Source organism: Mycteria americana, chromosome 1 (assembly GCF_035582795.1).
Source record: "Mycteria americana isolate JAX WOST 10 ecotype Jacksonville Zoo and Gardens chromosome 1, USCA_MyAme_1.0, whole genome shotgun sequence".
In the NCBI taxonomy this organism is placed as follows: domain Eukaryota; kingdom Metazoa; phylum Chordata; class Aves; order Ciconiiformes; family Ciconiidae; genus Mycteria; species Mycteria americana.
The window spans coordinates 179,828,267-179,842,341 of NC_134365.1; the positions used below are offsets into that span (position 1 = coordinate 179,828,267).

Below are 14,075 nucleotides of genomic sequence, written 5' to 3' on the forward strand. Positions count from 1 at the left end.
GTACGGCTGTCTTCCCTCACTTGCATGTTCTATTATAGCTATTGTTTTTATTGTTGTTGTTATTTTAGAAGTTAATATAGCCAGAATAGTCACCAGACTGCTAAATTCAAACCTACTATTTGGCTCTCATATTGAGAAGAGTCCGGTCTCTGGACTCAAGGTGTAGTGCACTAAGTCTCTCGTGAAGCAATTTTTTGTCCGGTCCCCTCTGTGCAAGGGGGGCTGTACAGTCAACTGTTCTTGGACCTAAAGACAGTGCTGTAATCTCTTAAGTTGCTCCAGACTGGATACATATTTTTATTTTGAGTTATAATTTAACCACATGGGGACCATATGGCAGTTAAAGCGAGGAATACAAGCTTTCCAAAGGAGGTCCTGAACATACATGCTTTACTCTAACAGTACAGAAGACTTACAGATTGGGGGTGGGGGGACATATCTAAAATCATCATCTTAGTGCTTGACTCACAGATTCTGAGACCTTAAGTTTTGATCAGTATCTTTGAGGGAGGCAAACCTCTGTTTTTATCCCTCCTTCAGCTGATTTTTCTGGTTTTGTCAGTGAAATTGGCTTTCTTGTTTAAAGATCATAGTTTTTAGCGCCTTTTCCATGTTTCCATTCTTTTGCTGGGAATTTATGCTGTTTTATTCTCTGGGAACACTTGTCAGTCATCAAAATTCAGTGGTTCTGCCAGAACCTGATACATTTTCTAGGACAGAAAATGTTCAGTCTCCACAATACAAGTTTTCTGCTTCAAAATGGAGTTCTACTCCAAGATAAAGTTCGCGATCATAAATTCTATATGTAAAGCTAAAAGTAGAATACTGTTTGTCATGGTAAAGGTTCAGTTAACTGTACATGCTATTGTTAGGGTCACTTTTGCTTTAGAGGATATTTATCTGAGTGCAGTACCCATGGGCTTTACTCCGTGAGGAAGGAGCCAGATGGACCTGACACCCATTGGCTTCTTCTGTGATAATTTTAGAGATATGACAAAACATTATATTTACCATCAGAATGAATTATCTTCAGGCCAGAAAGGTAGATGTCCCTTCCTACTGAGCATTTCCAACCGTTCAGTTTGATCTATGTAAAGTATCTTTTTAAGATCATTGTATGAAGATTATTTGAAGGTGCAAGAGATCCCTGCCATAAGAACATAAGAACTGCCATTTATGTAATTGATTCCTGTAAGCCAGTTGCTTTTTCTTGAGACTGTTATTTTGCATCTGCTTCCAGAGCGTGATATATAAATATATATCATTTTAACTGCTTATATAAATTTACATATTTATTATAATTATAGACACACATATATAATGTTAAGTGCCTTTGCAATCTTTTGAGTACACAGAGAGGATTCTTTCTTACTTTGATTATAGTTACATGACAGAGACAGTAAGAAGAAAAATCTTTATGCTTGTTGACAATCCACTGAAAAGAAACGGATTAACTATCTTGATAAATATCTATTGTGCTTAATGTAGGCAATTTTTTAATATACTTCATCAATTATTTACTTGATAAAACAGCATTCCTTTTTATGCCTCAATCATTTTCCGTATCAGGCAATTCTTCTTCATTTTGTTTTGATTATATAAGTTATGATTTTGTTATAATATTTAATATTATACTAATTTTGAATTTTTGTAGTACTGAATTAGGAAAATGTAAGATGTTTTTCTGGTGCATGTATGTTTGGGCATGTATCAAGGACAACAAAAACACTGTTAATAAAGATCCTTTTACAGTATCCATAACTACAAATACATATACAAATCTATAAATACATTTATACATTTATATTTTATATTGCTGCATGCCTTATTTTTGCATTTGCTCGTTTCTATCTTCTAACTGCATTGCTAGTTGAAGGAATCAAATTCTATCCTTCATATTCCCAAACCTAACTTCAGTCTCAATTTTTCTAGGTACTATTTCAATTATCCATAATAAACAGGTAAAAACATTTTTAAATAAAATACAACTTGTTTTTACTTGTTTCAAGATCAAACATCGTCATAAGAATCTCAGATTCTTCTGAAATATGAGTCGTGAGCAGATAGCATCCAACTATTTTGCCTTTTTTTACTTTACCTTTTAAAAATGATTGACACTTCTTTGGTTTGGTTCCTTTAACACTGTTTTAAAGCTTGATGATTTTAGTATGATACACAGTTTTTGCAGACGGTAAGAGTTCCACAACAGCAGCACTGATAGCATTCAGCCTAATAAACTAACAAGGTAGAATTAGGGAAAAATCCCAAAACAGAAAATATTTTAATTAATGAACGTCATGGAAAAGATGGGTGCCTATCCTTTGTCTGTACCTAAATATCTCCTTCTCTGTTTGTGTATTGACACACAAAATTGCTTTTGCTATTTTTAACTAACATTGTTGGACATCACGGTACCAAAAATAAATGGAAATAAGCAAGTAAGTTCTTCTGATACTATTTACAATGCAATACATGTTACCTTACCTCACCTGCTACATCGCTCCCATTGTTCTCAGTCCATTCATTCTAATCACTTATTTTGAAGTCTGGCTACTTTCTGCTTATGTATGCAAAAGTTTCAATGATTCTTTTATAGTTCAAGTAATCTTCATTAAATGTGAATTAATGTGCATAAGTAAGTGGAATACAGGATGTTAGATTGTTCTGAAGTATGAACCTACGTATGTTCAGGAAAACGTACATGAGTAGACGATTTGTGGTGTGAATGCCTGTTCTAAAAAATGCCGTTCTTTTTAACACAGCAATTTGATACTTCAAATATGTGTGCAAGGGGAATTATGATTGCATATTGGCTATTCAGGATGAAAGTCATTTTAGGTGAAGTAGAAGGCTGAGAAAAGTAAATAAGGAGAGTGAGGTGAGAAGTGGATTCAGCTCATGACAACTAAATTTAGGTATCTAAATGGAGGTGTCTGTGGTGAGGTAAGCATCTTGCTTTGCTTTATAGTCAATAGCAGCCTAGTCAATATGACTAGTGTTGTTACAACACGATTTAGCCGACACACCAATAGGTGTCCACTTCTGAATGAGCTGAATCACTTTCCAAGCTACAATGTCTGTAATGGAAAATTAGATTCCTCGCTCATGTGTAGATACTTAAGTTTAGACACATAAATTTAGGTGTTATAAGCTTGAGTTAAATCCCATTTAATGTGTCACACAGATCATTACTTTGTTTTTTGGCATTTGTGCTGGTAGGCAGAGCGGGTTAGCATCCTTAACAAAAATTCATCAGGTTTTGGTGGACAGACTTTCAAAATATTTAATAATAGAGTATAGCCCTGATACTTGTTTGCATGGGTGACACTCATTGTACATAAACAGTGTTTTTATGCCAGCTGCATACTTTAGTTTTTTCCTTGTTTCATCTTAACCCACCTTTTCTTGCTAACTGCATTATTTTCCATCTATCTGCACTGCCGCATCCACACAGAATATTGTGTAAGCAGGGAGTGGGTGCTTGTGTTGCCAAAGTTTGGGACAGTGAGACCAAAGCTGTAAAGCCAGCACAGAGAGGAGCTGGGTGAATCCACTCAGAGGTGTTAGTACTCATAGTCCTCCCAAGAAGGAGAGCTGTCTGGCTCTCCAAAGCCAAAGCGCCTCAGACCTGGAAGCCTCAACACAGTGACACACAGCTTGCATAGCATGGCTTGCTTATACGTCCAGGAGCCAGCGTGGCAAGGACCAAATACCTCCACAGAGAAACTGGGACATGCAGAGCTTTAGCAACACTGTTTCTACAGCGCACTGAGTGACTGAAGTGAATCCTGTAAGTAAACAATTTGCACAGCTCTGCCTGGGCATAGGACCGGGGACTTGACACAATAGAAATGTATAAAGATTTTAACCATCCATTTCTCTTCACATCTTCCTTTACTTCACTTATCCTGAAACTAATACATGTCCTTCTACACAAAATATTCTTCCCATCCATTTTGAACCCTATACCTACTTTCCCCTTTTTTCTCAAGGTCCTGTTCACACTGGAACAAGTTCACGTATTTCTGCTAAGCACAATCTCCAGAGCGTCCTTTTCCTTGCTAGCTTTCTAGACCAACTTGCCAGTTTTTAGGATTGGAAAATATTGAATCATGGTAGCATGCTAAAAGTAGCAGGTAGTGCTAATGACTCTGTTTAGAATTTAAAAGTGAAGCTAAGAATCAAGATTGTATTCAGGAGAAGACAAATTTAGAGAGATGCGTAAAATTATTGCAGTTCAAGACAGAACTTTGTTTTCAGTATTTCCTTGGTTGAAAGCAGCAAATCTCTTGCAAATATATCGGGCCAATTTTCTTTTCTTGTTTAGCAGTACACATACCAATGATTCTATTGGATTCAGTGTTTCCTGTGCTATTTTGCCAAGTTTGTTAAGGTCTTTCTCACTAAATGTGGAAGGATTTTACAACAAATATTAAGGCAACTTTAGCTTAATTCTCATGATAAATTTGGCTGTGATGCCAAAATAATTTATTCGTTGTGGGCTAATCTGTCATCCCCACTCCCTGTTATTCCTTCGCATAGCTTCACATTAGAGAATTCTCCTGTCACAGGGCAAGCTCGTGAGAGCTGGCTCTCCAGAGCCTATTCCAAGTCTGAAAACAGACAGGGATGTCAAGTACAGGACAGACTCTGTGAAGTAGAGAAGACTTTAGACTGCCGTGTGGATCTTGACACAAGAGAATTTGACCCTACACATACAGGTTTTAACTCCGTTTCTGAAATAAATCTGTGTGACAGTTTCGGGGTTTTGCCTTGTTCAAACGTGCAACTGTTTGGTCCGCAGGATAACGCAGTTTAAGTATAGGAACAGCACTTGTTAATGTCAAAACATTGTTTATGTACAATTTAATCTCCTGTGATGGTGTATTTATTTGCTGTATACTTGCTTGAGTTATTTTCATCAAGAAATTCTGTCTATGTGTCGCTTTGGCAACATCTTTGCAGAGTTTACAACTTTGAAAAACATGTTGGCATCAACTATGCAGTCCTTTTAAACAGCTGCTCTGCAGTCATGCTGTTTCAACATGCCACCACACATGGCTGAATTATGCAAATAGTTAATATTAAATGACTGAGATACAAGAACAATTTGTACACTCGATAAAGCTGGTCTATGGAGTGTAACATCCATTCGTGTAACTGAGTTAAGTGTGGGACAATTTAAACGCAACATGATTCTTTTGACTTTGTATCTTGTATTAAAGGCAGCAGTGGACAGAGAGAAGGTATATGGCAGGAATGTTTTAAAAGGCTGAGGGTTTTTTTTAACTCGTTACTAATAATGCAATGAAAATAGAATGTGCATCAATGTAATTTTCTGGCAAGTAATAAGAAATATGTGAGATATAACAAATGTTTGTTATTCAGCTATAAATATGAGTTACCCTGTTCTGGTTGAGAGATAAGATAGAATGTTAATTATATAGAATGCTAAGATGTTAACAGTATTGCTTATTGACTACAACAGCATTTGTAAAAGGCAAGGAAACAAAAGCATTAATAGTTAAAAAAATGTAAAATTCTTAAAATTTACTTTGAAAGGCTTTTCTACTGACCTTGCTGTTCTAGTTCTTCAATAATGAATGCTCTAAATAATAATAGTACAATAAATAATGATAATAAATAATGCTTTAAATTCTGTAACTTATTTTATAGTAATTACATGTGGGGGGAGAGAACATTAAGCACTAGGTGATGCAAGGTGACAAAAGAAGATGTCCAGTTAAAGTCACAAATATTATGTTTTTTCCTTTCTCACTCTACTGTATGTTTTGAATAATCTGTTTTGTTCAGCTAAGTAGTAAGAAAAGGTTACTTCTTTAATTAATCCAAATTGTTTACAAAGCAAATTATTAGAACATCCAAAAAAGTCTGCATTTCTATATGCTCTTGTTTTTCTTTTCCCATGTTGGAACTTTCATTTTTCACAAAATTTCTCTTCCACTCTGATCCCATTTTTACTGTAGGTCCTCTTAAGGTTTTTCTTTTTTTTTTTTTTTCTGATCTAGATATAAAGACACATATATATTTCTAGTAATGTATTTATAAGACTTCTGTGCAAGACCTAGCGCTCAAAAGTACTATTTGTCACAGTCATTCAAATTAGATTTGTAAACTCCCTCAGCCTGACAAAACAAATTCAAAAAAATTATTTTAAATTAAATGGAATCTTAAGTTAAAAGAGATAGTGGGTTCCTTATTACACATTAAATGTTCTCTTTTACTTCTACTCTTTTACTTACTTCTACTCTTTACTTTAAGCAATACAAAATTTGAGTTTTCTAAATCCTATGTGCCTTTTTTATTTTCTTACTTTTACTAGCGTCCAATTTTAGTAGTGTCCAGTCTTATTAATTATGCCAAGTATATGTTCATGCTTGTTAGATTTACTGATCCACTTACACATTTAGTGTGGTCAATATAAATTTATTATTAACAAATAAATATTTAATAGGTTCAAATGTAATTTTACTGAATAACTTAGGATTGTTCTTTTGTGGTTTTATAGGAACTAGCCACAATGAAACAGATTCTAATTAGTCTACATGGTAAATGCTATGAACAAAATTTACCTCAGTCTCATATTGATGTAAAAAGTGCGACTGCAAAACACAAATCAAACCCTTCAGTAAAACTGCTGCCAGAACACGAAGAAGAAAATGTATTTACACCTAAGCCAACGTTATTTGTAAGTACTATGATAAGAGTAAGTGCCATAAGCTTTTTTGATAATTCTCCTCACTTTTTAAAAAGAAAAATGTAGGTTCATACTTCAAGGAGATGTATAATTAATTCAGCTGAATACTTGCAGCTCTTTATGGGAATGGTCAATGTTGAAGAGATAAATTACAGTTTATGATGCTATTTAGCTATTTGGTAGTTTCTACATCTTAAGTTCACAGCAAACTAGATTTTTTTAAAAAAATGCCATTATAATATTCCAATATTGAGTGGTTAGCAAAATTTTAATAGCCAAAGGGATCCACAGACAATGTATACAATTTTAAATCTACCCTGTTGAGTGTGTGTATATAGGTATTGAGGAGCAGGAGTGAGGAAATAGGTGTATTTATGTATACTTATATTAATGTATATATGTATATTAATGTGTGTGTATATATCTAAATATACATAAAAAAATACACGCCCAGTATTGATATCACTTCTGTTACTAAGGACATCTGATATTATAAAACCCTGGTTTATTCCTTTAGAAACTAAATGCTTGGATTTAAAAACTTCAAGTGGCCTGCTTCAGATTTAGTGCCTTTAGTATTTGAAAGCTTCATGAAAATGGTTTAGAAGTTTCGGACTATGACTGTGTCTGAACTGATAAATTTAAGAGAGCCAAGTTGCAGTGCTGAATCGCAAAACAAATCACGACTCTTATTTACACTTCTTGAGGCTACCTTTCTCTAGGGTAGACTGGTTGTAACCACACTGCATAGTGTATGTGCTATTTTGGTCCAAATATACATCTATGTAATTTTTTTCTTTTCTTTTTTTTCCTGGTGGAGACTTTAAAATTCAGTGTCTTAAACAATATGAGGTTTGTATTGCAGCACATCAGATACTGTTTTTATAATACAAAATGTAGGAAATGGTTGCATCTCTTGGACGTGATGTGAGGGCGTTTGGGGATTTTAGGGGTTCAAAATTTGTTTGGCTAGCGTTACGAGACTAAACACAGGCATACCCAGTGTTGTCTCATCCAGAATCCTTTCAGTAGTGCTAAATCATACTGTCCAAACTTTGTCTTTGACAGAGCTATTCAGTGATCCAAAACAGAGCCAAAATGTGAGCTAACAATTAGGTTGTGTAGATGATCCAGAGTTTCAGTGTTTAATCTGTCCGGTCTTTTTTAGGGATATAGAAATGGTGTAGGAATCTAGGAAAAAATGCTTTTACATTTAGAAGTTGTGACCAATTTCTCTGAAAAATTGTAGTCTTTTCAGACTTTGGAGTAGGGAACCAAAAATTGGCAGATGGCTTAGATGGGGAAAGAAGTTAGTAGTCCTGTGAAAATCCTGCCAATTTAGGTCAATTTCTAGAATTTTAAAAGCTTGCACAAATAGAGCAGATTTATTTTTGTAATGAAATCTTCAAAATGAGAGAAAGATGGATATTAAAATGTGATGATAACCCCCACCACAAGGCTAGCTGAATAGAGTCCATTTTTAAACTGAATGGTTATTAAGTCTTGGAGGAAAGAACGAATAGAGAGCAGACAGAAAACGGAACTAGAAAGGGACAAGTTTAGGGACAACAGACAAAAGAGACAGTACTCACTAACACAAGAGATTATACCCAACCCTGAAAGCAGAATAGTCCTTGCCTTCCACCTCCACTTCTTTAGTTTTATTTCTCTATACAAACAACCACTGAATTTGCCACAAGAATGTTATGCAATCCTAACTGTGTAGCAGTAGCCCATAGGATTATGAAGGCAAGGCAAAGTTGCTCACAGATAATTCTCTGTGATTAAAATACTTTCTACACTGTCAGAAAACTGCTGAATTATTTTATTTTTAATGATTTTTTTTTAAGAACTATATATCTGCATAAAGTGTCGGTCAATTATGGCACACCTAAGACCTTTTTTCTAAGGTCCATCCCCTTCTCAAATGGGAAAGTCAGATGATGCTATTTCAAATAAAACCTATTTATGGCACAGTTGATGCAGGTTTTCATTGTGATAGGTATTTTAAAACAAGTCATTTACTTCTTACTGTATAATCTACTTTTTATAACCTGGAAATAACCTTAAATGCATAGTCTTGTTTTTAATTTATTTGCATTTAAGCAAAAATCTCAATTATCACTGTGAACTACATAGGAAGGAAAGAGAGTTTAGTGTAGATTACATGTTTTTCTTCTGACTTTCACTGTCTCACAATTAAAACATTCTTTATTTTACAGACAAATAAAGAGGCACCTGTATGGTACAAGAAACTGCAGAAGAAAACATCACCATAGCATTTTTCCAAAATTATTCAAAATAATCCTTTGGGGATTTTCTTTGAAGAAAGTTATTTTCACCATAATGATGCCCTTTTTACCATAAAAGCTAACAACTGTTTTGTTTTTAACTGTTCTTTTATACCTGTCAAATGATCATATGCTTCATAAAGTAATTTTTAGATCTGTCATGTGAATAAAATGTGTGGAAATAATGCATGCAATGATTTTACTAACATATATTTGAATTTTAAAAGATAAATAAACACTAGAATATTGTACACATTTATAACCTGGGCAGTTAAAGGGCGTGTTATTCAGAATGTTCAAATTAATGCATGTTTCAGCTTTTTTATATTGTTTTTCTTGGACCCTGTGTTTCATGCCACATTCCTTGCAACTATTCTGGCTCATAGAAATTTTAAAAATATACAAGAGTTAGCATCAGACTATATCCTACTTTCTATGAAGGAAATTCATGTCAGGTGGAAAAAAAACCCAATTTCTTATCAGCCTTGATTTGTATACTTTGTCATTTGGTGTCATTTGTTCTACCAAACAGGCATTAAAAATATTCTAAAGAAGCAAGAATACATCTTATTTATCAGCACTGATACTTAATGGGCTAGATACACTCGCACTAGTGTAGTTACATCAGTGTAATAATAAAAATAGAACTATGATGTGTGAGTACTGTAGCACGTAATGGTGAAATGGATAACTTGCCATATTTAATTGTATGAAAATAAGCCCCATCTTCCAAGAACACAGTCTACTTATTTATTCCACTCCACCATCTATTTACACTATAGAAAAGGTCTCTAGTATTTTAAAGCGCTTTTGAATGCATATGGTACATTTCTATATATAACATAAATATAGATGATATTGTTTAAGTGACTGTATACTGAAAATATTGCTCAGATTTCATTTAAGAGGAAGCTCCTTTTTCTTACCTCCTTTTTCCTTGACAGTATCTCTTCAACTGATTCATTGTTCCTACCTGAACATGAACAATAATTATTTACTATATAATACTGAGCTATATCAAGCTTATGATTTCTAGATACACTTTTCTTCATTTTCCAAACAGCAGTTTGAAGCACAGCAATACTTCCTCTGCTCCAGGTAAGCTTCAGTTTCTTTATTGGTTTTTTTATGATTCTGAGAGAGTGAGGTAAAAACGCTAGCAATTGCACATCGCAGGATTAAAATTATCATTCTGTGAGTGAGGGAGGCCAAGTGCGTAGACAGAGGTAATATCTTTTATTAGACTAACTGGTGTTCACTGAGGAAAAAAATACACAAACCTTTGGGCTCACAAATGTATCTCTACAGACATTCCTGAAAAAACTTTGGTTTCCTGAAGTCTAGGGTTTTATCTAACTTGTATTTTTATGTGAACAGAGTCATTAACATGTCTTTCGTGTGAAACAGCTCCCATATGCAGATACTAATTTTGTAGTTTGTAATAGATATTTTATATGAGTCACAGTCCCTAGTTTAACTTCCCGGACTATCCTGTTTGTCTTTTATCACCCAATAATTAATAAATTTTATTATCTAGAAGGACTGGGAGCTATTTTAGGCAAGATACTAGTTGGAATCTTAAGTAGTCACAATTTGTTCTCCTATAGTATCCTTATAGACAAATTGGTGAGATATGGACTATAAGGTGGGTGGAAAATTGGCTGACACACCAAGCTCAAGGAAATGTGATCAGCAATGCAAAGTCCAACTAGTGAATAGTAGCATCCCTTGGCAAGTTCACAGGCAATACCAAATTTGGGGGAGTAGTCTATACACTGGAGGGCAGGGTCTCAGAGGGACCTCAACAGGCTGGAAACTGGGTCAACAAGAACCTTTTGAAGTTCAACAAAAGCAACTGCAGTCCCACATCTAGGATGGAATAGCCCCATATGTCAGTACTGGCTGGAAAGCAGCTTGACAGAAACAGACCTCAAGGTCCTAGTGGACAACAAATTGAACATCAATCAGCAATGTGCCAGCCAGCCGCATCCTGGGTGGTATTAACAACAGGATAGCCAGCAGATGGAAGGAAGTGATCCTTCCCTTCTGTTTGGCACATGGGAGACCACATCTGGAGCGCTGCATCCAGTTTTGGGCTTGTTCAAGACAGACATTGACATATTGAAGCGAGTCCAGCAGAGGTTCACCAAGATGATCAGGGGCTGGAGCACCTGATGTAGAAGGGGAGGCTAAAAGAACTGGACTTGTTCAGCCTTAAGAATAGAGGGCTTAGGGGGGAACTTGTTGCAGTCTCCAGCTACCTAATGGGATGGTACAGAGACAACAGAGCCAGACTCCTCTCAGAGGTGCACAGCAATAGAGTAAGAGGCATTGGACACAAGACGGAGCACTAGAAAACTCAGTTGGCTATTATGAAAAATGTTTTTACTGTGAGGGTGGTCAAATACTGGAACAGGTTGCCCAGAGAGGTGATGGAATCTTCATCCTTGGAGATACTCAGAACTCAACTGGACAAAGTCCTGAGCAACCTGGTATAATTGGACCTGACTTTGAGATGGATTAGGTGACTGATTTTCAGAATTCCTGTCCAACCGAAATTGCTCTATGGTAATATTTCTAAATATACTAATATAAGATAGTGACATTAATTTACTTCTTACCATCCAAAAGACACAAAGTGTTTAATTCTTCCATGGAAATATAATGCACAAGAACTTTTTGATGCTTCCAGAATGAATTGTGCGTTGTAAATTTCTGTGTCCTCCAGGCAGCCTGATTTTCTAGGAAGGCTGACAGAAAATTAGGCTGATCTGTGGTGAAGTTTTATTGACATTTAAACAGTTCTTCAGATGACAAAGTGATGTATTCTGGCAAAGTTTTTTTTGTTTGTTTGTTTGTTTTAGAAAATTACTAAGAAGGTCCATCTTTAAATTTGCAAAAATAAAAGTAATTTGTTAGCATATACTGATAACACATAATGCTGTTGGTAAATTCTTGTAATCCATGTAGTCCCTGTGTAAATCTCCTCAGTATGTAATTTTTTTTTCTAGTTGAAGACTTTGCATTTTTCCTGTGTCTTCTCACTGGACTCCAAGGCTGTAATTAATTATCTAGGAGGAGACCTTCTAAGCTTTTCATGTGAAAGCTAGAATGTCACTTAAATATAACTATTCAAATGTGAAATGCCCTCCAGCAAAAATTAATGAACGTTTTTGCTCTTTAAGTAATGAAAAGGTTCAGTTGCATTACCTGTACAGGATTTTTACTGATGTTATTTCCCACAAACATAGTTGTCAAATGAATTATTCCAAAATTCTTCTTCACGAAATGGTCTTTGCAGTTTCCCATTGTAGTAGGCCTTGTGTCAGTGATGTGTGAGTCAAAAATAATGAAGTAAAGAGAAATTTCTAAGGGTAGTCATGCATGTAAGCAACTTGTGACTGAAGTGCCCAACCCACATAATCATCCTCTGTTCCTCTTTTTCAAACCAAAGGGAGCAAAGAGAGAAAAATCTCTATCCACTATTACATTTCTTGGTACATTAAGTTGGTGTTACTTAAGTGATATGTTTCGTAAGTGTACGGGCTGAACAGGAAAGAAGGAAGGACGGTTAGTTTAGATCAGGTTAGGAATTTTTTTTTTAACAATATAATTGCTTTCTCACCTTTCTGTCCCTTGCTAGAAGCAAAGAAGCTCTGAAGCATCAAGGAAATCTCGGTAGAATAAAAAATTGAAAACATGAAATTGCTTTTTTTAATAAGGACCTAAACTTTTAAGGCTTATTGCTGAATCCTGTGGTCATAGTTCACTGGCATTGTAGTTCCTAAATATTTTCTGTGCAAAGAAACGATGTGTCATTGGGATTTGTAGTCTTCCTCCCCTTCAAGACTTTCTTTACAAAACAGTAATGAAAACTTGTAAAAGAGGAACAACTGTAAATTCAAATATTACTTGTCTGAATATTTGTCAGTATCTCTAGGATACAATTTGCTACCTCTTACACTTCAGCTGTTATTTTCAGTTTCAGTTATCCTTTTGGATGATATCTAGTTCCAGCAAAAAAGGAACACTAACTCTACTAAACCTCTGACATCTGCAAGATGGTCAGGTAGAATTCTTTTGCTCCTGGTGTGCACTGATCAACTTCCATGTCTTTGGAAGACATGACTCGGAGAGCATGACTTTCTAGAAAAAAATTACTGCTTTTTGAAGAAGTGTTTATGTTATTATGTATATGCCTCAATCAATTGCCAGTCTGTTGCACGTTTACATGAAAACAGATTTATACACAATGGTTTGAGTCTGTAACAGCCTGTCATCTTTCAGGATTGCTCTCATTAGGCAGGTCTTCTGAGGAAAGAATTAATCTCCCTGCTAACATTATATTTAATAGAACACATGCCAGACTTTATAGCGAGTCGAAGAAATGTACCCCTGGTATTTTCTTATACCAAAGAATATCGAGAATCTGTATTCATTCTCAACCTTTGAAAATGAAACAAGTATCTCTAGAAGATCAAGTTTTGCATAGTGTCTTTGGGCAATATTATCCCCTTCTTAAATTCCTAGGATTGAATGGGAACTCTTGACCTTTAAAACGCATACTTCCGTAGCTTAATTAAGGCAGTTACACTTAGGATATTTCAGACTGAAGCTGGGCAGCAATCAGCAGCAGTACAAGGTGCTAACTCTTGGGGGACGGCATCGCTAGCAGAAATGGACAGCAGCTGGGAATGATGGAAGAGTGAGTGGTGGGTATTGCAGAAGCTTTTAGCAGTAGGAGAATTAGGTACAGCTCCACAGATGTTAGACCCTCTGCAGCTCTTTAAGCCCTCTGCTGACAGCACAAGAACCACCAACTTCATTCCACAGAGTTCATTTTGCAGAGTTCCCTGGGTTTCTTTCCTCACTGATAAGTTTTCCATAACAGTAAATACCCTTTTTTTTTCTTTTTTTTTTTTTTGAGAGAGAGAGAGACTCCTTTTTCTCAGGACATTGGAACTGGGTTCAAAAAAATGGTGAATTTTAATCAGCTTACCCTTTACAAGATGAAGGGGACAAAAAAACCCAGCAAATTTCTTCCCCGTGAAAGCAGGAAATGGCAG

General features: G+C 35.4%; 1 protein-coding gene across 3 annotated transcripts in view; it reads left to right on the forward strand.

The window, feature by feature from the left end:
- PIBF1 (progesterone immunomodulatory binding factor 1) overlaps positions 1–9,892 on the forward strand; it is a 124,468-nt gene extending 114,576 nt beyond the window's left edge. The window contains exons 17-18 of one of the 3 annotated variants that reach the window (XM_075527276.1): positions 6,530–6,709; positions 8,941–9,892. In XM_075527276.1, the coding sequence (XP_075383391.1) occupies positions 6,530–6,709; positions 8,941–8,997 (237 nt within the window). In that variant the 3' untranslated portion in view covers positions 8,998–9,892. Of the gene's footprint in view, positions 1–6,529; positions 6,710–8,940 lie in introns of those variants that run through there. The other 2 variants (XM_075527266.1, XM_075527285.1) reach the window with 2 other exon arrangements.
- Positions 9,893–14,075: the final 4,183 nt, after the last annotated feature.